This window comes from Corvus brachyrhynchos, unplaced genomic scaffold, assembly GCF_000691975.1.
Source record: "Corvus brachyrhynchos isolate BGI_N302 unplaced genomic scaffold, ASM69197v1 scaffold229, whole genome shotgun sequence".
Classification (NCBI taxonomy): domain Eukaryota; kingdom Metazoa; phylum Chordata; class Aves; order Passeriformes; family Corvidae; genus Corvus; species Corvus brachyrhynchos.
In genome coordinates this window covers 319,525-346,656 of record NW_008240042.1, presented here as the reverse complement: position 1 = coordinate 346,656, position 27,132 = coordinate 319,525, and the positions used below count along the sequence as shown (strand labels likewise).

Here is a 27,132-nt window from a genome sequence, read left to right as displayed (position 1 = left end):
CTCGGGGAGCAGAAGAGAAAAGGAAACCTGGGGAAAGCTCCTGGGTCTGTGAATATCAAAGAGGACAAGGAGAGCTAAAGAAAGGAAAAGGGGCAAGGTCGGCACTGTCCGCCTGTCTTGTCTCGTGCCTTGAGCTGGGAAGAGGGGTTCACGAGGGTCCAGCCCCCATCCCGGCGTTAGGCCCACTCCAAGAGAAAGGAAACTTTGTGGCAAGTGCTAGAGGAGGGTTTGCCTGCCCGGGCCTGTGCACAGCCCTCCTACAGCCCTTGGCGTGACACAATCCATACCAAGAAAGCAGTGCTGGCAGAAAAAGGCTGAAGAGGGATGGCAGCCTTGACAAAGCATCCCGGGGAAAGGGAATAACATCCTCTTCCGAGAAAAAGGCAGTCAGCATATTTTCTGCATGCATCTTTCATAACTGCTTCATAGAAATGGGATGTTTAAGTTTGCCTCTCCATATTTGAGAGATCAGAAATATATCTGAGAGCCAAGTGCTTAGGATCCAAGGAAAAACCTGAATTAGAGTCCAAGGCCTAAAGAACTATTTCAGGAGAGTCATGTGGATGAGGGCGTTGCTTTTTGGCTCTGGTGTCTCTCCTCCTAGTCTTTGCCTCATCTGGTTAAATAATTTCTCTGAGGCAGAGGCAGGATGATCCCTGATGAAGCCTCTAGACACAACAACCACAATCCAGCTAGATTTGACATTGCCAAACAGCACTTCAGTGTCTTCATTCTTGTAAGTGTTTAGTTATGATCATGCCCAAAAGGCCCAGTTAGGATGAAGGCAATAACCTGTTGGTGCCGTACACATGGTAATAAAGAGTCCTTACTATTCGCACTATAAGTGATTTTTAAGTATTACAAAGATATGTGGATCCAAGTCAATTAATGTTGGCCAAAGCCCAGAACAGAAACAAATCAAAAGTACATTACTTTCCAAACTGTCTGATATTTATAACACACCCATGGGTAACATATTTTAATTTTGTATTTTGTCTGTTGCTTCCCAAGCAGAAAGTGCTTTTTAGTGCTTGCTCATGAATTTTTATCTGGGGTGCAAATGGCAGAGGCCAAAGGCTTTGTTGGTTTGTTTTCATCTGGCATTGAGGAACAAAAGAACAGATGTAGCCCAAGTAGCAACAGTGGATGCTGTCTAGATCCTGGGGAAAACAGTACAGTGTTCATAGCAATGGGTCATACAGCTTTGTATCTCCCTGATGTTTCAGTACCTTCCTTTACATAGCAACATCTAAAATTGCCATCTGAAGCAAGAATTGCAATACAGGTAATCCTGTGCAAGGCAAAGTGTTGCCTTGTGTGTTAGTTGAGAAAACAAACCTTGCAAACTGAAAATAATTTGATTTAGTCCATGTGTTTGTTAATCTCTGCTTTAGTGAAATGGCACAGCGTATGTCTAATTTGATGGTGTGTGGCAAATTCCTGAGTCTCAGAGGGCTGAGATCCATCAGGGTACCTGGAGCAACAAAAGAAGGTTCTAGAGACCTCTCCTTGTAATATTCGTCACATGGAATTAAGGCACTGCTTTTTTTTTGCTGCAATAGCCTGGCTATTGGACCTGCTGGCACTGTCCTCAGGCTCCGTAAACAAAAAGTAAGAAGGAGCAGTCTTTACCAACATTTGTGTTTTAAGAGCAGGGGAGGGTGGCTGGTTTGACCCCTGCTCTTACTACACAGCAGCAGGGAAAAAACACTGGTGAAAATGTATCATGACAGGAAGCAGTTTTAGGCACAGGCAGCCATCCTGTGTGAGCTGAACAGGACCAGGACGGAGGCAAGACTCGCACGTAAACACAAACTCCTATTTTTTGCATCCAGGCTTCCCCTCCGGAATTGCATGAATAATTCACAAAGCTATTAATGTTAAATGGGAAGAAAAAAATCAATTCTCTTATTGAGTTGCTTGAAAAACCACCTTCTCTGCCTGGGACAGCAGGGAGGAAACATGCCTGCTCATCCAACAGCCTCCTGGTGACAGAGCTACTGGCAAAGTCCTGTCATGACTGTGCTGAAGTTCAGCCTTTGCACAGATCTTTCACTCCTATCAAAGACTAGCTGGCTGTTAACTGCAAAAACTGTTGACTTATTTAAAAAAAACAACAAACCAACTTGCTTTCTTTACCAACTGGCCTTTGCCTTTTAAAGATAAAGCTGTTATAAACTGTTCATCACCTATCTACTGATAATTTCATTTCAAATTAATTACATCATTACATTTTATTTGTTTGTACTGTAAGCTGTGAAGACATAGAATTTCTCTGCCTCACTTTTACCAGTGAGCCTGTGTTCCTGAGAGGAGGATTTTTTTGGTTCAAGCACTAAGACCATTCTTTCATTATGGGTAAGATAGCATGATTCTGTTGAAGATATACAAAGAGTGCCAGTTCTAACAATTTTCCATGTTTTCATTTCTTCAAGACCTATTTTATGTAGAAAGGCTACAGTTAGTCATGTTTCTAATGGAGTATTTTCCAGAAAGAAACATCCCATGAGATGTTCCTTTCCTTCCAAGTTTCTATACTTGGAAGAAAACATTTTCATATATCCTTATTTTTTAATTTATTTCACGAAGTACAGTGCATACCAAAAAAGCTTTGGTTGAAATGATATGCTTCAAGTTTACCTAAATCAGGTGCTCCAAATGGATACAAAAAGTTTTGTTGCTTTTTTTTTTCTTTAACTTTGTGAGAAGTTTCCGAGATTCTTAATTTTTGCCCCATTAATACTAGCAATAATGTATTTTTATGTCTGTAGCAAGAATACATTTATTGTCCAAATAAACATGACTATGTGATGTAACACATGATTTTAATGGGGGTTGGATTGAATCAAAGACAGAGGAAAAGGATCAGTCTTACTACAATGCTTTTCTAAATTTTTTGTTGGTTTTGTTTGTTTGTTTGTTTGGCCACACTTATTTTATCCCCCCTAATTATCAGCTCCTCTCAAGTTTTGGTGGTATGAACCATGGCTGCAAACTTGTTTTCCAGGATGGGGTAAATCTTTTTAAACCAACCTGGGAAGAGAGCCTGGACCTCATGTGGCAATCCCAGTCTCCCTTTGCTAAGTTATTGCATGTGTTATTGGCTTCTGGTAGGTCAGATCTAATAAAAAGTAGCATTTCATTTGTCTCCTGTCACTGGAGCTGGGCAGCTTCAGAATATCAAACAGTTTCATCTCATGTAAATATCTGTGCTTTATTGGAAGTAAATAGGGCCAGGGTGGCTATCCTAGTGCTCCCTTTTATCTTGTGCTGTTGAGGAATGGCAGGTAGCCAGCAAACCACTCGGGGGAATTCTGCACTCTCTCATCTGCCTTCTGGCTGCAGGCAGGTCATGCTTTCTCTCTACCACTGTATTTGCCATAACTCACTGTAAAAATTGATATCTTTTATACAAGGAGTCAGGTGTTTTCAGCTTCACTTTGTATCCTGAGTGGAATTTTACTGTCTGCTGTCATGACTTCCAATTCTTATTGCACTGAAAATAAATAGAAGTAGTTTGACTTCCACTCAGCCTTCGAGCCTGGCAGTGTGCACTGAGAGAGCTGCAGCCTTGTGTGTTGTCTCTAGCAAGAACAAGGGCTTATAAGCTCCATGCACTTCATGAACACAGCACCCAGGCATGCCCCACCTCAAACAATTTAATTTCCATCATTTAGAAATTTAGGTTTCTAGGAATTCATCAATCCAGCTGCAATTAAAACCAACCAGCCCAGCAGATGTGCTAGAATTTGTGGCGCCAATACAAGGAGCAGGCCACAAGGATGGCACCTCCTTTGGCTGTCCACCATGACCTGGCAGCCTGGATTTCTACTGCATTTGGAGAGAGAAAACAGTGAAGGAAAAAATATGTAAGTATTATTCCAGAACTCCATGATCACATTAATGACTGAAACTTCCAGGGTAACTAAATTAACCAGTTAAGAAGAAACTGTCTTTTTCCCTTCATGCCAGGATTTTAACGAATGACAAAACATGCTGATAGCTCGTAAATTAATTTACCTTTGCATCTTGGGTTTTTTTTTCTTGAGTGATATGAAAGCTTGCACTTCCCAAAAGAGCATTAGTAAGGTTCTAGTCCTCATGGCAGCTTAGACCACACATACAGGGGTGCCACCTCCTGGTCCTGCCGCGCAGTGTAATCCTTGAGCTCGATGCACCCACCAGATCCCCGTGTCACACGGACTCTGCAACATGCAAAGAATAACTTAAAAGCCCAAATATCTTAAGACAGGATCTGGATAGAAATCAGCCTCAGCTCAAACCTAACAAGAATGTAATTTTTATATTGATCTCTCTTCTTCTAATCCCTTTTAGGTGGACTTCAGAAAATTATATTAATAAAACACAAGACAGAGTGGTCATTTGAAGTATAACATACTTCAATTATTATTTCATTGAATGCATGTACATACATCTTATTTAAAGTTATAAATTATATGAGAAAAGGAGACTGCCCATAGCCCATATATGATGAGCATTTTAGAAAAAATAATCTATTATGTAATTGACAAATGCAGTACTTAATATATGAACTACATACACTAAATTAAATCACGTGATTTAATGTGTGCTTACAAAATAGGCTGTTTAACAGATGTCTGTATAAACATAAAACATAGTTATTAATAACTATCCCTTGTAAAAAGAAATACACCTTTCCAAATTATCTAATAACCTACTTCTTAGAAGTTTGATATGCAAGGATATAGTACTTTTCCCAATATTACTCTGATTAATAACCACAGTTTAGATATTCCACCTCTTTCACCACATGCATCTTTCATACTGTCAAATAGAAATGCCAGGGGATATCAACTGATGTCAATAATCTACAACAGCACACAAATCATGACTACTGATTAGTAAAGCAATTATCATATTAAAAGAGTTCAACAGGGCTCAACATACTGTAAAATTAGAAATCAGTCAATACCACTGCCATTATATAGAATAGCATTGATTGGGTGTAGTAAAGGCAAGACTTGATGACAATTGATCATGATGAACTCTGCTCACAGAGGAGTCTGGTACACTAATTGAGGAGCCATCCCTAAATAGAATAATAAATAGATGAGGAGGGGAAAGGGAAAATGTCTACACAACTAAGGTTCTGCGTGTCTGTGCAACAAAACAATAAAAAAATAAAGAGCCAGGAAGGCCTCTGTCTGCTGGATGTCCACTAACTTCCAAGCCTCCTTTTCCAACACCAAATGAACCTGTGAACTCCTCACAGGTCATCTCCACAATCTATGCCACAGCTGGGAAACCTGCTCAAAGGAGTCTGAACCACACCTCAGCAGAAACATTTCCAAAAACAAATCCCACAAAGAGGCCAGAAACCCCAGAGGTCTCATCTGTGACCCCTGTGACCACTCTCCATTGGTCTGCCTGAAATCAGGCCTCAGACTGCTCATGTAACTGAAATATGTTCCTTAGAGTGAGGAGCTGCCCAGGCTGCTTTTCTTGGTTTTTTTCAGGGCAAGCTGCACATGGAAGAGTTTGAGTGAAATGCTGGGTTGTTAAATTCAACACTAACAGTTCGTAGTTCTCACTACAGCTCAAGGAAATGCATTATCCTGAAAACTTATTCTAAAAGCATCCCCAGCCCTAGATCAAGATCAAACAGAATCAAGATTCTGAAGACACTCATCCCAGCAAATGTAAATGTTGTATTGCCTCCAGGATCATCCCAGTTTTGTCACCTCTACTGAGTTTTAAAATAAAAAAAATAATAATAAAAAAAAAAGCTCAGGGGCTAGACCCCCTAGACCCCTACCTGATTTTGAATGAGCTAGAAGGACAGAAGTAGTTCTGATTTTGGTTTGTGACAGGGAAGAGATGGTCTGGAGTAACTCCACACAGCACAGGCTGCTCAAACTTCAAGCAAGCACAAGTTTTGCCGGTAGTAAACCATGACGGATGTTCAAAAATCCGGTGTTCGGGGTATGCAACGTTATTTTTATGTTTTCATTGCTTCCTGGCAATGGGAGAGCAGGCTGTGCAAGGCAGTTTGCTACCAATGACTGGTCGCCAGCAGATGGCCCCCTTTGCACATCTCTTCCTAATGCTCAGCGGTACAGGCACAGGAACGCACCCTGAACAGCCAGCCAGCGGGGAAAAGTCGTAGATGAGCACTTAAATGTTCCCAAATGTAAGACACAGCAGTAGAAAAAGACATTTGGAAACAAGGGAATAAAGGATTTTAGCTACATCAATCAGTCTTAACACGCAGGTATGTTACAGGGAAAGATTATTATAAAAATGAACACACTGAGTTTTATTAAGGACATAAAGGAGGAGTTTTAAAAATATATCTGGTTTTCCATCCACAGAGCTCTTCAAACAGTCATGTCTTCAAGAGTTAGAAGCAGCAGATGTTTTGTTCTCTGCCTTACCCACATAGCGAGAAGGAGTGATTTTATTAATTCATTCCAACCTACATTTATTTTCAACTCATGGCTCATTTCCTTAGGCAGCTCAAGTTCGAGATGAATGCACCTGGGACTGCTGTGGTTGTTTCATTTTGCTGATGCATTAGTTCCACAGCAAAAGGTAGCATCCCTTACATGCTTCATACATAGGTACCAGCCAGCAGCACCAAATTACAAAGCAAGGCTATGTTTTACAATGTAGGTCTTCCCTGCACTGATTCGCTGTATCATATTTAATTTGGACATGAGGTCATCCAGTCAATTCAAAGAACAAGGCTCCTTGAAGCAGAAGGGCAAATACATTAAATGGTGAACAACAGAGGAAATTTGTGCTCTGGAGGTAGACAGAGCTCACAAGCTTGTCCAAGATGATGATACATCTTGTCTATGTTGTTTGCACAGCTATCAGATAAATAAATTAAAACAAACAAATGAACAAAAAAACCACATTACTTACACTGACAGATTCTTTAATTTTTTTTTATTTGCTTTGTTTTGGGCATTGATTGCCTGATCCACCCAAATACTTCAGCCTATCATTTGGCACAAATGAGCATGAGATCATGCTGCATTTGATCCTGCAAAGGTACATGGTAAAAAGAGGAGCTCTAATACTTTAGAAGCCTGGTTCCTGCAAGACCAGTGAAAGATAAGCAAAGAGGAGGAGCAACATGTGTGCAAGATTCTTGATTGCAAAAAATAAGCTGTTTGTCAGCTTCCCACTCAACATGTTGTCATAAGAACATGTTCTTTTTTACTGTTACCAAGGCCTCCTGCTGATATATTCTGTACTTCATTTGCATTTCAAGAGAAAAGAAAGGAGGAGGTGGAAGGTGGGTTGAGAAAATAACACCAAAAATCAGAAACACTTCTTTAAAGCAGGGCAAGACAAAGTAGTCTCTATTTCAAGTCAGATTGGCATTTCTACCAGCAGCTAACAAAGCACACTTCGCTTGTCATTGACAAGTTCATGGCTTCATCACTTGCTTTACACTTCCCCATTCTGTATGTAAGGACCCACTTCACAGAGTTTGCAGCTTCTTTTGCCAAGACAGACAAAAAATGTCTGAGAGAATACTGACAATCCCACCATCCTCTCACAGATGATATGTAATGCTTACACATTCAGAGGTCAGAGCTTTACTTTTACACAACTTGGAGTCATAACCATAATGAGGGTCACACATTCCAAGGCTCCTCTTGATGAGCCAGAGAAGTGTTGCAGGACAGGGAAAAAAGGCACACCATTCTCCTAATTTCTTACAGAAGCAGAAAATTTCTCTTCCAACAGTTGTTCTTTATCTCCCCATATTTTTCCATGCCTGGCCCCTCTTTCTGCCTATTCAGTCTCCCATTTTACCTCTGAGCAGGAAAAAAGCACACAGTAGTGCGGGAAGGATGCTCTCAACAATTGTCTTATTGCAGTCTCTGTTCGCAACTCTCAGAAATCAGCCACACAGAAGGAAAATCTCCCAGTTTTAAAATCTGGCACACTGAAGACATTTGAGAGTTATCAGGTTTTTCAAATATTTCTTAAAATTTTTTATACCTAGAAAATAAATCAACAGCTTAAACAGCCATGGAAGCACATCTTATTACAGTTGGGAGCAAGTAGATCTGTTCCATAGCAGAAGAGCCTGAGGCAATTTTCCTTACTGCTGGCACTCTCCCTGCCTGGGTGGCTAAAAGCTGTGCAAAAGGGCAGATTCTCCTACTGCTTACCCATAACGCCAACACTTTGACTGATCCACCAAAGGAATTCACATATCTGTAGCAATACCAGGCCTGGCCACAGAAGAAGAGAGCTCAGGTCCGTGCTACCTCTGTGCCACACAGCCTCAGGGCAATTATCACTTCTGTTAGCCCCTCCCCTGGATATTGTTTTTCTAGACTTTCCAGGGCTAGGCAGAGTTGTATCTGTGCATCTGTCCCTCTGCAGGATGTATTTGTGCTCACCAAGACTGATCCTCTGTCTTCTCTGAGACTTCAGCCAGCAGACAGCTCTCATGTAAACATTATTAACTGTTCTTACCAATGTCTGTGTTAAGAGCACCTTGGCCAAAGCAGCACCTATTTGTGTGTGTTTCATTAGGGACATTCAGACTGTTAAAGAAGCCAGATCTTTCCATAGGGGGCTACTTACCAGGAGAGCAAATATTTTATACCAATAAATACTATAAGAGATGGAAATATTCCCATTGCATACTCCTTAAGTATACTTGCTCTGTTCCTGGAGGATGGGCTTGTCAGAGGCTAAATCCTTAGCCCTCCCATCCAGTGGTAACACAAGCAGGGGGCTATCTAGAAATAACAGCAACAGAGGACAGTGGATGTCACATCATAGGTTTTCTTTAATTTGTGTAATGCATACAAACAGACACAGAAAGGGATCTAACAAAACCACAAGATATAATTTAAAAACACAGTATATTTTCTGTTACACCATCCTTGGCTGGTACTAATTTATCTCAGTTTCACACACCCAGGCATCAGGGACATGCTGCCCTGGACACTGTTCTGCTCTTTGTCACAGCAGAAAACTTTCTACAACGCCATCCCTGGTCTTGTGACATGGAGGAGAAAGTCAGCACCTGCTTTTTCTCTCTGACATCCAACACTTCCTCTCCAACATGCAATTCAGAAAACATATTTTGGTGAACTGCTTCATGTCTTCTGACATCAGGAGATCTATCTAGAGCAACATGGTTACTGTGGCTCACAGTAACAATGCTAGTCCAAGTCCCTGAGAGAGTCTAGGAGTACAGAGGTGTTTTATTATGAGTAACCATTTAAGTCCTCAAAGTATTGTAAATATTTTTAAATTGTATTTTAATGAACATAACTAACTTTATTGTAGATTCTTTCAGCCTCAGGGAGAATTTAATTAGCATATTTTATGTTTTCCTATTTATAAAATTATAGTGTTTTGCTTTAAATAAGGATATCTCTTTATGGTTTCCCTGCTGTGTCACATGCAAAATATCTTACAGGGACAGAAGGAAAACATGTTGGGTTTAATATAAAACCAGTCCATTTTCTGGTAGAGATACGTAATGGAAAAATGAGATAAAATAAATAGCATTTAACAAACATTTCCGTTTCCCACAGATCCATTTTCTATTACTATCTGACAATATTTTTTCTGTTGCTCTTCCTTGAAAGACTCTTTGACCTTTTTCCTTTTCAGTCCCCCGTCCCTGAAAGATACAGAAAAGAAACAGTCTTAAACACACTTCAGGGTCAAGGCAGGAAAACATTACTATATTTAGACTATGTAGTCAAAGCAGTTCCTACTCTTAATGTTGACTTTTGTAAGACAATGCTAAGTGATTTATTACTGCCAACTTACCACACAACAGTGTCCTTCTTTTAACTCAGCATTTGACAGGAAAGTAATTAATTTTCACCTAATACTGCCTGCTGTCTAGATCCACCTGTCAGCTGTTTCTCTCTACCTACTATATTATTCTAATTATTCTAATGGAATTATTCAAGTAATAAAGTAATATTTTCTGAATCAGAGTCAGTAAGGGTGATGGACTACAGTGCAAACAAAGCAAGTTTTAAAGGATTCCATGCTAATGTTTCAGAATACAGAACACCTAAATATGCTTTAAACCCAATTCCAGAGATGTTGCTTCTTACCAAGGAAGCACAGACATTCCTGCCCGAGCAGCGATGACAGCCTTGACTCTGTCAGCAAAGTGAACAGCATCTTCTTCTTCCTGAAAAAAAAATTAATTAATTGCTTTACAACATAGACATTTTCTCTGTGCCTCACCTAAAGAGATAGATTTTGTCAGACAGCAGGCACAGGAGTTTGTACAAGACCCACAGGCCAAATATGACCTGCAGGGCAGTTCCAGCTGATCCTGGTTTGCCACTACTTGGTGGCAAAAAGAACTAAATGGAGGCTCTTTGGTTTCTGGGGCAATCTCAAACAACACACAGCCTGAGGTCCCAGGTCTGGGCAGAGTAGGGGATGCATCCCACATAAATCCATGCTTACTTAAGACTATAGCGTTGCTTCCTGTTCTTTGTCCATTAAGTTATCAACAAAGATTCACAAACACCTTGTGCAGTAACACAGACATCCTTCCAGACACTGCACAAGCACTTTCAAAGCATACAAAAGCGTAAGAACCTCTTTGACCATTGGTGGCAGGTACCACACATTGCAGACGATAGCCCAGCTGGTCAACACATTAAAAGCATAGGTCATTATGGAATGCTTTGTGCTGTTCCAGAAGGCATCTCCAAAGCGGGGGTCATACTGGAAGACAAGAAGAATAAGCTGCCTTGGTTTAAATCACATGAGCTGCTTTTTTTTTTTAGCCACAAAGTCACAGTGCAACTTATTAAATAAGGGGCAAATCTAATCACACCTCCTGAAAGTATCAGTAAATTCAGAGTAAAGTTCCAACATTCATTACAAGTTTCTAACAGTTAACTTTTACTAGCAATGCAGGACCCTAAACTATGAAAGACCTGTTGAAACACAACTATAGCAAAAGATTTATTCAAAAGGTAAAAACTTGTCATCTACAGATACGCTGACCACAAAGGTTTCCTTGAAAATGCTCATACCAGTTTTAACAACTTCGGGCAAAGTTATAGTGCCAGAAAAAGTAACTAATGTTTCCAGATCTGGAGTGACCTGGCTGAAGGTACCAGAAAGACTTGGAAGTGCCAAGAAAACTGCCTTTATCCCCAAAGCACACAAGAGCCAGGAGCCTATGATAGAAATGACGTGTTTCCCATACTGCTTAAAACCACAAAACATTTCTGTGTCTCAGGGCTTATTCAGTACTTTTTTCACACCGAACAGACCCCTTTTCAAAGCTTACACATGAACAGCTTCTCTGACATGAGAAGCTTTTGCAAACAATCCGTCCATGTTTGGAAAACTGCAGTTACAGTACCTTGATTGCTACTGGATGGATGGTTCCTCCTACCTCAAAGCTTCCCTTCTTAAACATCATTACAGATGTGTTGTTAATGCAGGTACCTGGTCAGAATTAAAACAGGTGAAAGGCTTAATCCACTCTGAGAAAAGCATCAGGAAATGAATCCTAAACGGTCTTAAGGAGACTTAGTTGCTAAAGGAGAAAGTAAGCTTTAGTTCTGGAACATAATCCCAGAGTATGTCTTCATTATGTTATACGCTAAAGCAAATAAACTGTCATAAAACTGCTGTAAAATACTAGGACATGTCTTTTAATATCTCACCAGAGCTAATTAATTCTACAAACTAAAAACAAACACCTCACTTGTAAAGGCTGGGTATAATAAACTGCACTCAATGGCAAGAAGTGAGAAGAGCAATAAAATCAATACAGTTGTTTCCTACCTTCTGGGAAAATTAAAATGGGTAACTTGGCCTTATCTGCAATGTGTTCTCTAATTCTGTGGAGAGAAAACAAAATTTCAGTGTATACTTCATGTTTATGTTTGTCTAAGAATCTAGACATCCATTACTTCTCACATAGGACAAGTAAAGCCCTTGCCCAATTGCCCTTTGCCAGTCAGTTGCCTCAGCTGGAATATCTGCTGGTTTCAGGCCTTTATCTCAGTATCTCTTGCTAATAGAAAAAGTAGGTTTTCTACAAAGTTGTATGAAGTTTCATTTTACCATTTCAACCAAAGATTACTGGTACTTGAAGCATGTGAAAATAACTTCCCAGATTCCAACTATGAATGCAGTCAAACTTTTCTTTAGACTGAAATACATTCCAAATTTCTAGTTTTCATGCCTTTTAGGTTCACAACATCAGTTTTATGTGCATCTAATGATTCTCCACATTTAATTAAGTGACAGGTCACTATCTTACTACATTTGCTGCATCACTTAAAACCACAAGTATCACCATTAAGCAGATTACTGACACCAAAATCTGTCATTTTCCAGGACAATTGTCTTTCCTACAACTCAAGAGCATGGAGCTCCTCTCCATCTGCATTAAAGAACAAAATCAAAACCAATAAAAAAAAAAAAAAAAAAAAAAAAGACAACTGATGACAAAAAATGACAACACTGAGGACAAATTACCAGACCTGACCAGACAATGAAGCAGACACCTCACTACCTTACTTTTTCCTCACCAGGTGACGGTCTTTCATTTCCGAGCGTTCAAACAAGACATGCTGAGAGGTTTGCATGCAGGATTTTTGAATAAGTCCCATAAGCCCTCCATGTACCTGGCCAACCTTGTAAGCCCAAAAGAAACTTGTTACAAAGCAAACACACATACACACTTAAATTATTAAATTCTAAATACAGATGCAACCATTTCTAAGCTTACTGACAAATTATACCAATCCCCTTGGTCATAACTGTGCACACACCTGCCTGCATCTGGTTTTTCGCAGTCCAGAATGAGAGTTTGGATGCTGTCAAATCCCAATCTTTCTAGCAGGAAGTTTATCCTCTTACCCAACACTACATCTATGGGCATCTCAACATTATGGATATTTACCAACTGTCTTGTTCATACCAAGGAATAGCATCCATCACTGGCCAGGATTAGGACATCCAATGGAGACGTGTGGTTGGCTACACAGATGCCTCCTTTCTGTGGTTTGTTTTCCCTGCAATGACAACCATAAAAGTAATTAGTTAATGTTTATCCTCCAGACTTCAGGCCCCATCAGGTGGCAAACACTGAAAAATATCTAAGCGTCTGAAGGCAGTACTACGTCACCTACACACACCCTACCAATGCACAACAGGAAACACAGTAGGCAGACAGAGTCTGGGTGATAATTGTACCACCACCAAATACCCAGGCTGTAATGGAATAAGAACCCTGCTCCAAAACTTGAGATGTTAAATACTGCAAGAAACAAATTCCAGACTAACAAGGGCAGGGTGGCATCACTCACCTGTTATGGAAATGAACAAGGCCACTCAGACATCGGATACCCAAGGTGGCACATACCATCTGGACCTGGTTGCTCAGCCAGCCTTTAACTCTAAAAGAAACGAAGCCATAGAGAGATTCCTAGTTCTATGGAGTCATACACAGGACAATGCAATATAAACTCTCTGAATTATCCCCAACTGCTGTTACTACAAAGACCATAGTAAGGCTCACACTGCATGTCTGCTTTCAGATGCCATTGCCATGAAACTCTCTCACAGCACTCTGTAAGTTTACAGGAGAGAAAAAGTCACTCCATGACAGTCCACATCAGTCCTCTGGACTCCAGCAAAGTGTTCCAACTACTACTTCAAATGCTTAACGAAATACAGAAGAAATTGAAAGAGCCCTCAGCAAACACCTACCTGCCATTTGGAAACTGTCCCACTACTGTAGTGGCCAACACCAGCAACAGGATGCTGAAAACAGACAAGCAGATGCTGCAAAGTAAAATAATCTTAATTAAACTCCAAGAAGCAAAACTGGAGGAGTAAACAAGAAGGTATTTTTATTTGGCCCACTGATCCACTTCATAATGCTTCCTTCCAGCATTAATAGCATCTAACTAGCAACAAACCACTAGCTAAGTAGCACACAAACCACTTAATCCATCTTTGCTGGATTTTAAAAACAAATTAATTACTAATAAAACATATGGAACATGGGAAATCTACATTTTTTAAGGGATATTTGAGTTTAGATGGCTTCTTGGAAAGGTCATGCCAGGTTGTCCTTCCTGCACTAGCCAATAACATATTATTTCACAACTTCTGTAAAAAGTACCATGAAAAATGATCCCAACCAATGCTGTCTGGCTCACCGGAAAGGCAGCAGGAGGCAATACCGAAATAGGATGCCAGTGACCCACACAGCAGCCAGTTTCCAGCTGGTATGGTGCAGGTTAGCATTGGTTCTGCTGAGCAGGTTCCAGGACAGCAGCTCCTCGGAGGAGAACCGTTGAGTGACTTCATCTTCTGCAACTGCCTCACAGCCCTTCTTGGAGAAGTACATGACATCAGCAAGGCTGAAACATCCTCGGCATCGGCCAGCAACCTCCTCTTCCATGGGGGTCTCGTCTCTCTGGATGATCCCTGCATGAGGAAATGAGCCTTCCTTCCACACGGTGAAATGAACAATATGGATTCCAAAGAGAGTAAAATACATGTGCTTTTTAGAAGTAGCTCTCCTCCTACTCAAGCATCATAATGGCATTGCTATGTCTCATCTATGTACTGACAGTTCATTCCACAAGTCACTTCTGTAATCCTACACCATACAACCCCCCCTAAATTGCTGAGGAAGGAGAAAAGGATTCAGATCAAGCCACAAATAAAACCTTGAGTACAACACCTACTTCATTGTTGTTTACCAAACAACAGAGGTACTCACACCTAGAAATGTCACCAATATACTGCCAAGATGGCAGATCCCTCCTGGTGCCCTGACTCAAATTCAGGCAGTGTTTGTATGATTGTTGTTCTGGCTGCTGTTGATTAGTTTTATTGTTTCCCAGCTGTAACAAACACTTTCCTCTGGCATTTTTTTTCTTGAACCTTCTATTTTCCCCCATCCCTTCTTCTTTAAGAGTCACTTCACTACCAAGAGACTTGAAGGTGCCTAGATTTCACCCCCAGACATACACAGCATTACACAGATACATTGTGCAGGAATAATGACAGCACATTCATGCTCTGCTATTTGTAAAGTTATACCCCATAGGACAGCCACACAGCAAGTCTCACATCTTTGTTGAGGTCACTCTCAGACCAGATTCTTATCTGGCTGGTTACAGTGACTAAAGTTGTCTTGATTCATACCAGCTAACACTTGGCTTTTCTGTTTGCCACCCTGCCTTTGTTGTTGTTTTTGGGTTTGGTTTTTTTTGGGGTTTTTTTTTGAGGGGGAGTATTGGATGACATTAAATATGCATTGTAAAAATACACTTCATTTATCTGGATCAACCTACTTCCCCCCTAATCAGAATCACAAAACTTTCCTCCATCTGCACTTCAGTAAAACCTTCAACACCCAAGAAATCATCAGACCAGAAAATTATTAGCTGACAAACCAAGCAGTCTATGTGACTAATGACTAAAAATGGCACTACAAGTAAAGGATTACTATGAGAACTTAACCCCCTCCCCTTTGGTCAAAGAAGAAAGGAAAAATAGTTGGGGGAAGAATTTATTTGGATTTTATCCTCATGCCTAGAGAAGAGTGCAAATTGTAACTGTGATCCATGGGATGCTGTAACTCTTCTACTTGAGAGACTCTGGCTTTTTTGCATGCTAGGAGTTACAAGAAGCAAAAGATAACCATGCAGAGCCATGTCAAGCACAAAGAACACTCATTCCTCCCAATCCTGTAATGAGACAGCTGATGGAGCCAGAAAGCACAAACTACTTATGCAAACAGGGACAGCTTCCCACAGGCTTATCAGCAATGTCTTTCTATACCCACACTAGTGTCTAACTCCTTTTATTCACAAGACTCAATCATTCAGAGATTCTCTTGTTTATAACATGCTTTTGTAGGTTTGTAACTTCAACAGATATTTGCCCATCAAACTCCTTTCAAAGCAAGTAATCTAAGTAAGATTGTTAAATAGTTGCCTTTTTACAAGATAAATAGTGCTGTGTCCCCTTCATCCAGAGATCTTACCAGTGGAGATTAAATTTTCAAGTGCCAGCGCCTTCTGCTTTTTTACTCCCTCCTCAATCTGCAGGGTGGCCCACTGTTCCCAAAACAAGAAAAGTAGATGTTGATGGTTTTCATTTCGTCATTTCCAGACATTCTGTAATTACCTCAGGTCTGAGCCTCTTTTACCCCTGCCAGGTCTAAGATTTTCATTTTTCAAATTCAACCCAAAGGCTGTCCCGCACACCTCCCGTTTCATTTGTTACATGGACTACCTTTTGCCATTTCCAGGAAAAAATGGTTTGGCTCAAACTGCTTTTCAGGACACAGGCAGCTGGTTTTTTCTGCAGGTCCAACAAGTTACTGAGCTACCTATGAGACTCTAAGAGATCCAATGTGCCCAAAACTCTCTCTTCTCCAGTTAGCTTCAGGCAGTAGGATTATGCAAAATAATATCACTGACATTAGAGACATGCCAGAAAAATAGATCTAAAAAATGGATTTGAAAGAATAAAAGAGATTACCTCATTTTGAGGGCATTCAAGTGATCCCTGCTGACAGAAAACAGAGGTGGCAACATTTTGTATCTATAATATTTCAGAAAGTAGCAGCTTTGATAATGAGCTTTCACCCTTCCCTGTATTCATCTTTTTGAGCTCAACCAAGTTTCTCCTCCTTGTGTAGAGCATCATAAAACTCTCCATTAGCAAAATCAAGTATAACAATATGCCTAATTTTTGAAAATTTTCTAGTTTTGAATGTTTTCATCATACATCCATAGACATACACATAGTAGCTCTCCTAAGTACTAAATCTGCCTGTATTTATGTCAAGGTACCTGCCCCAACAAAGGGCACAGGACGCTTGAGCATAGGCTCTGCTCATTATTAAAGGCTCAGTGACCCACTCAGTTTATGCCTTCACCTACTATTAAGGGTTCCCATATACAACAGATAAGGATAATCCATTTGCTTCATATAAACTCTTGCTAAACAGTGTATTTCCCTCTAACTGACATGTGCAGCCACACAAGTCACCACAAAGCTGATCTCAAATACTCTTCGTTCATTACAACATGTCTCATGTGCAAACACCAACCAGTTTTTTGCCACCCTTAGTTTTGCATGCTCTCTACCAGCTCTTTCAGTAGCTATTAAAGTTAATTCAGTAACGAAATGGACACTTTGCCGTGACATAATTGGGATATTTTACTTAACCTTAGCTGACCTTTTTTTTTAACCAGTCATCATAAAAGAAAAGAAAAAAGTGAAAGCAGAATAGGCTTTTATGTGGTATTTTAAACTCCATGCAAACCATCTTTGAAAACACCATAAAGCAAACAACCCCCCCAAAAAAGAAATTTAAAAACCTACACCACAGACCTTCATCTTGTCTATACTTCCCAATTATTCTCCTGAAAAGGTCAACAGGTACATCATCTCTCTCAACCTTTTGCAACACATGGAGAGTCATTCAGAATTGTGGAGCCAGGGGATGTCATGAAAACAGCAGCCCACACACTGAGAAATGAAAGAACATACAGAACAGGTACAGGAATGTTGCAAAATAGAGTAAAGGCAGACATGGCAAATTTAACCTCTTTACAAAATACTGCTGGTCCTCATGCCTTCCCCAACATCCTTTAGGATAGTTGCATGGTATGAGGGAGGAAAAAACATAAAAATTACTGAGACTGACAAATAAAGCCTTCTGCCTTAGTCTCTGCTTTTCTGTCTCCTGCCTACCACCCTTATCTTGCCTATCGTTGTCCTCCTACATAAAAAAAGCACCTGTCACCTGGCCCGCACTGCCAGAAATGAGCTTGTTCATACTGTTCTGAAGGATTTGGAATCGCTCCAGGAGGCTGGCTTTTGATTCCCACATAGAAAAAGGGTGATAATCACGGACCAAGCTGACTCCAAAAATACACGTTAGCTAATCTAAATGAGCAAGACAAGTCAAAACCAACAAAAATTTATAAAGCTTACTAGTAGATTATAAAATCTTGTCTCCTAGCACAAAAAGAGTGAGGCAAAAGTGGCAGACTGTAACTAAATAGTCAAAGCTACAAAGGCAGTGGCCAAGGAAGATGAGGAAGAGTTTTCGAAGTCTGAAGAGTTACACAAGGCTCATTAGCTTGGAAAAGAACTGGCTGAGATGGGTTAAGAGAGACATCTACAAAGCCTGGACTGGCACAGAGCAGGTGTTTAAGGAACAGTTATCCATTTCCCCTTCTACTACTAGAACTGAGATTTACCATGGGAAAGCTCTGGGCAGAGCAAGGAAAAGGCAATATATTTCCACAAACCAATGTGGGACACAAAATTCTCCTAACTTGTGGCTTGTCATGGGAGGCTGAAGCACAAGCAGTGAGGAGGGAATACAGCTGAACAGTCACCCAGGTCTTAGGCTCTCAGTCAAGCCACTGAATTGACACCTGTCAAAGCCATCTCTCTGGGTCAAACGCTGGACTAGTTAACTCTGGAGTAGCTACTGTGTTGTTCTGCATTTGGTAGCATCTGTATGTATAATTTGTTTTCAAAAATGAAATAAGGCTTCGTGATCACCTTTGTATTGCACAGTATTGAGACAGAGCTGTCACGCTGGTCTTTGTTGCAAAACAGTAATGAAAGGATGTTTTAAATACCTTACAAAAAAAACACAGATGTTGCAACTAACCCAGAATTTAAGTATTAAATGTAGCAACTTCATTCCTACATTTGCTGACCGAATGAGAACTCAGGTGTTGTGCTTTCCTCACTCCTGTTTCTGAAGTTGGACACAGGAGTCCAAACATCCAACAGTTGATCCCAGCTGGAATACTGAAGACTTGACAGCATAACTCCAACAATCCATTTGTTTGAGCTTCCTGTAATTACATTCTAAACAAAATAAGGGTGCCCAAAACTTCATTATATTAATTATTGTCTTCACAGGACAGGACATGAAATACAATTTGGAATGTTCATTTCTTGCAGTCTCATTTCTTGCAGGATTTTTCCTCCCTTTTCCCCTTTAAGTACAGCTCAGTACTCCATTTTTCCATATTATGCAGTAATTCAGTTTTGCCTCTCTTCCCATATTTTACTACCTCTTCTCCCATATTCTCACAAAAGGTTTTTCTAATCACTCATTACACAAACTTTTCTCAATCTTTTCCTCAAGTGTGACACAGGCTTTGAGGCAATTCTTCTACGCAAAGTCTTCCACTACAATGGCAAAGAGAAGGCTGGTAGGTTTTCAGTACAAACTAAAATCACCATCTAAGATCAAGCACTTGTGACCTCTTCATCCAACAGTCCTTTCTGCCTGGCCTCATTTCCCCTTGCCCATCACAAACATGAACCCAAATCAAATGCTGTGAGTGTTACACTCAGTGTCACACTCGGTGTCTGAGAGGATGTGACTGTCCACCCTCAGACTGTGAAAAGGACTCAAATCTCCTGGCTCCTCTGTAAGGGCTGATTAAATGGGTTGAGAAAGGCTTTTTTTGGGACAAAAGCACAGGTACACTTTGGGTTTTGATGGAGAGGCCAGCTAAGGATAACCATGTATTTAAAAGCACAGCAGTGCAATTTTTCACCAGCTGAAGTGTCTGCAACATCTGCCATACTCCAGTAGGAGTTTACAGCATATGAGCTACCTCCGCATACAAGTGAGCTCTCAATTCAAAAGCTACTCACAATTTTTAGCTGGGTAATTTCTTCTTCTCAAGAAGCAACAATGCTCCAATTTCATACAGAAGTTCAGATCTCATAAAACTCCAGAATATTTCTTGGCAAGTAGAGCTGCAGCTATTTAACATGTTTCTTTGACTCTTCACAGGGCTGTGACAGCATGGTGTAGATTTCCTCCTAGCAAATGCATTTTCTTTTGCAACAGCTGGAATAACATCCCATGTACAGCTTTGTTACTATTCTCAACAAACCCCAGTATGGACAAAGCTCAGAGAAAAGACATTATTTACAAAAAAAAGTTCACAAGCATATGTGAAAGAACAACGCTCAAAAAACCCAAACCACATTCCCCTTTACCATTTCCAGAAATATTTGAAGGATCAGTTAAGGGTAATAATAATAATTAAGGGCTAACAGATATGCAATTGAGAAATTACTGTATTGGAGATCCTTTGCTATTATATTATCCATATGTCCTCAAACCCCCCCCCCCCCCCCAAAAAAAAAAAAAAACCCCCAGCCACAAAAAGTACCTGCAAACAAAAACAGTCACTCCATGTTTTCAAACCTTGAATCTTACTTTTGTAAAATGATTTCTTTCCAAAATAACAAGAACCTAGATTCCTTGACAGAAAAGCAGCAGAGGGTAAAAATTATTTCCATACATGATTACATCTTTCCCATTTGATCCATTCACAGTGCTAAAACACTTCTGTGAAGTCAAGAGAACAAAGTGACTTATCTCATCATATGCCACCATTACTCTTTGCTTAGTAATAGATCTGAAAACTTGAGTTTTAATCTAAAACACCTTTTATGCTCCCAAAAAATTCAGTAAGGTCTACAGATGGGCTTTCTTTGAAAACACAACTTTAAAAAATAATTTTTGACTTTGAAGTCCTTGATTTTAGTCTCCACTCTTCTATTTTTCTCAAGTTGCCAAACACAGAGGAAAATAAGACATGCTTTCCCTCTGCTCAGCTGTAAGAAACTGATACAAAGTGTTCCCAGGTGAGAAGTTTTCTATTCATTTTGCTGGTCTACATAACAGACTAAATCAAATGCAACACAGCGGAGAGACCAGTCATAGTGCTCAAGGTCGGATTTTTGCTGAAGCATCAGGCAGTTGTTAGGCACTTCTATATAGTCAGTAATGTGTTAATACATGACTAAGCATCTTCAATATTTCCAGCTCAGCTATCCAGGAAGGCATCGTGTTTCACCATTCCAGATGACAACAGGAACCACGGATGGTCTCTGTGCATTATCCCATTAGCAATATCACAGGAGGACACCACCACAGCTGGAAACCAGTCAACACTTCTCCAGGCTTTCAATATCAGGTTTTTCATACCTCAAACAAGCCTGCTTTAAAGATGACTTAACCCAAGCTGCAATTTTGGCCATATTCTTGTGGATGAGCCTCAGGACGCCAAGAATAGGCTCAGCAATTCCATGCTCAAGCTTTAACCCAGCATCTCCCAATCCTACCCTTTCTTCCAAAGAGCCCAGTAGGCAGCCACAACACAAGCAAAGGGGACCTAACTTTCCTTCCATCTTTTCTCCCTCCCATTTCCCCCCCAAGACAGCTCTCAGTTACTCTTGTGGCACAATGAGAAGCACTTAACAATACTTCAAAGAAAACTGTTGGAATTAATTGTAAGATGAAAACAGGGGAAACTCCTTTTTTGCCCACAGGACAATTAGGGAACAACTTTGAACAAAAGAACAAAACGAGCCAGCCTAAACATCAGTGCATGGAGCTGTACTGTTCCTGTTATTAGCTGCTGTGGCAACAGGGAGCTAGCCACCAAAGGCTGATCACACAACAATTAACTTATCCTCCACATTGTGAGCACAGAATTATCATGCTCATAACCTGTTATGAAAACTGTGGCAAGAAAAACACTTAATGTGCTTTATGAAAGAGAAGTGCCTTCCTACATAAAACACACACTGATCAGGACAAATGTCTCTCGAACTTGGGAAATGCACAGGGAAAAAAATACAGAAATTATTTTGATGCCCACCAACTCCAGCAGCAAAGCTGTCCAAAGACAGGTTTGATATGAGAGTAGCTCTTAATTAGGGTACGAATAAGAATTTAATTAGCATACCACTGGCTGATTAAAATGTTTCACATATAAAGACCAATACTGCATTCAGCCACCACAGGCAGTCATTACCCACTGACATCAGTATCTGAAAAAAATAAGTAATCCCTAATTTTTGCAGTCATGTGCACTATGGTAAATGATGTTCATACAGCTGAAGACAGATACTGCCCAAGAGCTCTTAATTGGTATTAAAACAAATAAAACAGACAACCTCCCCCAAACCCACAATCAAACAAACAAACAAACACCCCCCAAACAACAGCAACAAAAAAGAATTATAAGAAGAATAAAAGAATTGGCAAGGTAAGATGGTCATGATATTAACTGTATCACACTGTTACATATGTTCTACTGCAAAACAGATAACTCCAACAGCTTAATAATAATACCAACAATAATAGTAACATGTTTTCTGCCACAAGTAGAAAGTATATTCACAGAAAGCAGGTTTATGCCAGAAGCACAAAGTTAATCTACTGGAAAATGGAAATGCTTTACTGTTCAGTATGATGAATTCGCAGCACCTACTTCTGGCTAATGATGGATATCAAAAGTCAAACTTGAAAAACTAAATGGGATTCTGGCTTATTAAAAGCCCCAGAAACCTTTTACTGATAGAAGCAGGATCAGGATCTTAGCTATGATCTGTTTATCTCTAGAAAAGTTACACTTTTAGAAGGTTGCACACAGATTCCTTTAAGTCTTGTACAGCAGAACTTGTAACTGCTGGATCCCCCAGATCAGATTTGTAAGTGGGAGAAGCAAACACACAGAAGCAATTAAAACAATCCAAATAAAACCACTGGAACTTATATACATCTAAAATATACGTTTTTATTACTTACCAACTCCCATAAACTACAAGATCTTTTTCTTTATACTTGACTTGTCATGAGTATTCTACTTCCATGAAGCATTCTAACCAGCATGAACTAGAAGAAAATATCATGGAATCTCTACTTTAACCCTGAGAAACCTCAAACCAGTAGCAGATTATAAGCCAGGACATGACTTGGTAGCATTACAGACACCCCTCAAAAGATTTTCACAAAAAGTAAAGCTGTGAACAACACATCTAAGTTAATGGATTTTTTTCTGCTTACTTTTATGGCATTTCTATCAAATATACAGATTTTAATTTTTTTATTAAACATGTCCTGTAGCAAACACATACCTTTTGAACCCACTTCTCAACTTACCTCTAACATTTTAATTACAATTTTCACATAGAAATGAGAAATCCCCAGTGACACTCGAAACATCGAAGGCAACAAAACTAATGCCACAAACAAAATCATCCAGATAGACAAAATCTTGCCTTCTGCAAGGCCATGGCCTTTTCTATTTTCTTCCATGTTTGCTCCTCCAAAATGCCAACCAGCTGCCTTTCTGAGAATATATGCTCATCTGTAGTGGAGAATCCAGCAAGCTTCAAGAGACAAAGGCAAATAAAAATTACACATTCTCAGAGCCAAAGCTGTGTCTAGGAGTAAAGGCTGTTGCTCACTCAAGACTGACACTACTGATACTTTCAATGATAAGGTGATTTCTACCCTTTGTCCCGCCCTAACTCCACCCACTTCCTTGTAATTGATAAGCATTTACTCACCAGGGGAGAAGAAAAAACATGATAAGTAATAATATATGTTAGATAATTAGATGCTGCCAATAAGGAACCCTGTCAATGTGACAACTAGTTTTCACAAGGTGTCCTGCCAATAAATTACAATACAGAACTAGGTGGGTGTGTTTTTCTGACTGCCTAAAATCTTCTCTTCTAAATCTTATAAATACACATGAAGCATTTATCCAGCTGACGTTTGCACAAATTTGTGACTTATTCAGTCAGATTTTCTATTTCATGGTGAGATAACTGTCTTGATTTGGTATTCGAACAAATGAATGAAACTCAAGCTTGAGTTGCAAGTCAGGGCTTATTTTATTTTATTTTATTTAACACATGTGAAATGAAGATGCAAGTTTCAGCAGGCAAGGATTGACAAGACAATAAACCCGCTCCCTCCACTGCTCTATCAGAAATTAGTCAAAAAGCCTGTATTATAGGGTTACAAAATACACTGCGGTGAAGTAACAAGCCATCTATTTTTGCACCTATTCAACTACAGAATTGAAATGCAATAGGTAATCCCGTTTCTCCTTCTACCCTATCAAATTTCTATAATTTAATCCAGTATTTTTTAGAAGAGACCCAGCTCAGCCCCTTGCAGCCACCTCTCTCCTGCCTTTTTGTGTGCATCACAGAAGATACAAAGGTGAGTGACTCTTATCCCTAGAACCTCAGGGGAGGCCACCAGCTTCTCGTTTACAACCTTCCCACAGAACAAGTTAACCAGCCTTGGTGGAATGAGCATTTAGGGCACAACTTCCAAGACAGTGACATGCCAGTCCGCAGAAGATCTTCCCTTTGCCAATAATTACATTGGTGTGTTTGTCTGAAGCCGGGGCTGTCCTTTTGAAATATTCCCATCCCCAAGTACCGCTGCTTGGTTCGTGTTGTGAAGCAGTTGGATTCCTTAGAAATGGAAGCAGCCCCAAAAATCCCCTGTAAAATGTGCACCCAACGCTGTCCAGGCAGTAAGAGAAGCAGAGCTGTCAGAGGGGGCTGCACCACCTCTAATTTACACCACGCATCCAGGCAGCAGCATGCAGGCTCCTGACACTCACAAGCCCACGTGAATCCATGGCACGCTTCTTGTGCCACACAGTAAGTCGAATAGCTTCTGTACCTTCAGATTTGCTGCTGCACGACATCCCTCAGGTCTTTCAAATTACATTGCAATCTTTTCTAGCAATATAACTTTTCTTTTGCATCTTTTCATTGCTTAGCTTCTTTACCTTCTCTCCCCTTGCTGGCCTCTTTCCAAGCCTTCTGTATCCTCTACAAAAGCTCACTGGTTTGTTTTTTAATTGTTTCTGCCTTCCCAATGCTCTTTCTCTCAGCAGCAACCTCAGGCCCCTCATTCTCATCACCCTGCTGCTGCCAGGTACACCATTAACCACTATTTCCCACTGGCCCTTCCAAAATGCTTCTCTAGGAACAATGCTCTGCTGTAAAACAGCTTTGCTCATCCATTTCTCTTTAGCTACCATTCCTTCTCATTTCTGATCTCTCCCTCAAATAGCTTGCCCAGCTAACACTCATTCCCTAGCATGGCCTGTGGTGGAGATCTGGAGGAGAGGGCATTGATCCACCTGGCAGCACCTCTGAATAGCTGCCATCAGCCTTGGCACACAGGATCGGTATGCACTTTGTCTGGGTGCTAAAAACCTCATGGGCGGGAGGGTGGAGGTAATTTCTGGGACCTGATTTGAGGCAGGAAAGGTGGGCAAAATGAAATATTGCAAGGAACAGGAAGATTTGGTGACTTGCTTGGTGGAATGCCTCGGCAGTAAGTTTAGGCACACACAAGACAGATCATTTCTTAAAAGCATAGAGGGAAAGACAGACTTCCCCAGCCTGGATGGGAAGAAGATGGTTCCTCTCCTGGATAAGGGAGAATTGTTGTTCATCCTTGTGAAACCATACAAAGAAAGAATTGAAGAGTTGCTAGTAGCCTCTCTATTGAGGTGGTCAAACTATCCAGCCCAAAGGTACTACAAGATCCATATGGCCAAGGCTCTTCTTACATTTATTCTTTGCTTTATCCACTTTGTACCTCCTGAAATAATGAAAAACATTTCAGTATTTTTACTATACTGTTACCTTTAATGTCACATGGTTTGGAGAGAAAAACAAACAACCAAACATACAAACAACCTGCACCTAAGCCACCCAAATTGGGAATGACACCAAAATCAAGGAGATTCTGCACATCTACCTATTAACAGTATGGAATAAAAATTCTAATTCAATGGAAAATTGTCCTAAAACCCACTAAGGAAGGAACTTGATTACTGGAACTTGTCCAATCATGACCAAGAAGTGCAATCTTGTTAAATTTCTGACAAAAATGGCTGCCAAAGCTTCTAAAGCATCTTTCTGCTCTTGAGATCATGAGCATAAAAACAACTGAGACATGGTGGCCTAAGCATTGTACTTCTTAACTCCAAAGCACTTGAGACTGCTATAGAAGTGAATATGGATTTGAATTTTATCTCTGCCCTGAATGAAGGTAATGAACTTGCTCATGATATGAAGAAGAAAGGAAATTCTTTATTTCTCCAGGCAAATCATAACACAGCTTCCTATTTTTTGGTCAGAAATTTGGCATAGCTTTTCACAGCCCCGTAACAATAATTGATTTTTTCTTACTATTATTATTTCAAAAGAGCCATGAAATGTCATGTTTGTCAAATTCCAATGTGAATAGATATGCATCCATCATTAAGCTGAGTAACTAGTTATTGATGACGCTACACAAATTTCCTCAGAACAATAATTTCTTTCAGAATTAGTTCTGCCATACACTGACTAAACAGAGCTTCTGCATGTTATTCTTCTGCCCTTTTTGTCCCTCTTACCAACAGCCAGCCTGCTTCAATCATGTCTCTTTTGAAGCTGTGAGAGAGAGACATCATCTAGAAGTGTGAAGGTATTGCAAATAATTCAAATAAACATCCAGCAACAGAATGTAGCACTCATTTGTAAGGTCCAGTAAATGGTAGCTGATGAATTGATATCAAATAACAACAAGCACTTCTTTATGATGAAGTACCCCATATGTCAGGGGTACTTTGCATAGACAATGTGCAGAACTCTCTGTCCATTTGGAAGAATGGAACCCAACTTAGAAGAAAGGGATGCTGATGACACAGGAGGAATCCAAGAGCAAAGCTTCCTCTAGTATAATGAATCTCAAATTGACACCCACAATCATAAGAAATTCACTTGAAACAATTCCTGGTCTCCTAGGGAAATGAAAAGGAGATGGACTGGGTGTCAGCTGCCTGCTCTAGGCTCTAGATCCCTTGAGGTCATTGTACTAATTTCATATTGCAAAACATTGCCTATTGCCTAACTGCCACTTGTCAGAGGGAACTGGAATTATGACCCATTTATTTTTTCAGAGATAGAAGAAGCAAACACAGCACAGACCTGTGTCTGTCTGTAGTGCCTCACACAGAAGGGTTAAATCAGGTATAAACAGCCCTTTCCTGCACCACAGAGGTTATACAGCAGTCGGCTTTCAAGCAGGTTCATATACATTGTGAACAGATAAAAAACTGCAGTGAGATGTGACGGCTTTCAAGAAGTACCGCTATGGTTTTGCCTTCCCTCTGATACACAGAGGGAACACAGCCTGGAAATAACACTTGTCGTGGTCTTCAAAAAGAAGGAATCCCACAGTCACAGAAATTTTGGGAACCA

At 40.2% G+C, this 27,132-nt stretch overlaps 1 protein-coding gene across 16 annotated transcripts; it reads right to left on the bottom strand.

Annotated features, from left to right (window-relative positions):
- Nucleotides 1–8,783: 8,783 nt before the first annotated feature.
- On the bottom strand, nucleotides 8,784–27,126 carry LOC103622343 (glycerol-3-phosphate acyltransferase 3). Of its 16 annotated transcripts, none has more exons than XM_017744163.1 (13): nucleotides 18,689–25,483; nucleotides 17,383–17,529; nucleotides 16,034–16,106; nucleotides 14,193–14,481; nucleotides 13,738–13,812; nucleotides 13,335–13,424; nucleotides 12,947–13,040; nucleotides 12,544–12,659; nucleotides 11,803–11,858; nucleotides 11,375–11,460; nucleotides 10,597–10,725; nucleotides 10,098–10,177; nucleotides 8,784–9,649 (listed from the first exon to the last, which is right to left on the bottom strand). In XM_017744163.1, the coding sequence occupies exons 2-13, from the start codon at nucleotides 17,395–17,397 to the stop codon at nucleotides 9,535–9,537; spliced, it is 1,218 nt and encodes a 405-aa protein (XP_017599652.1). In that variant the 5' UTR covers nucleotides 17,398–17,529; nucleotides 18,689–25,483; the 3' UTR covers nucleotides 8,784–9,534. The 16 variants fall into 16 exon arrangements, with proteins under 16 accessions (XP_017599652.1, XP_017599653.1, XP_017599651.1 ...); XM_017744164.1 differs by having other exon boundaries at nucleotides 18,738–25,483; XM_017744162.1 differs by having other exon boundaries at nucleotides 17,383–18,878; nucleotides 19,693–25,483.
- Between the last annotated feature and the right edge of the window lie 6 nt (nucleotides 27,127–27,132).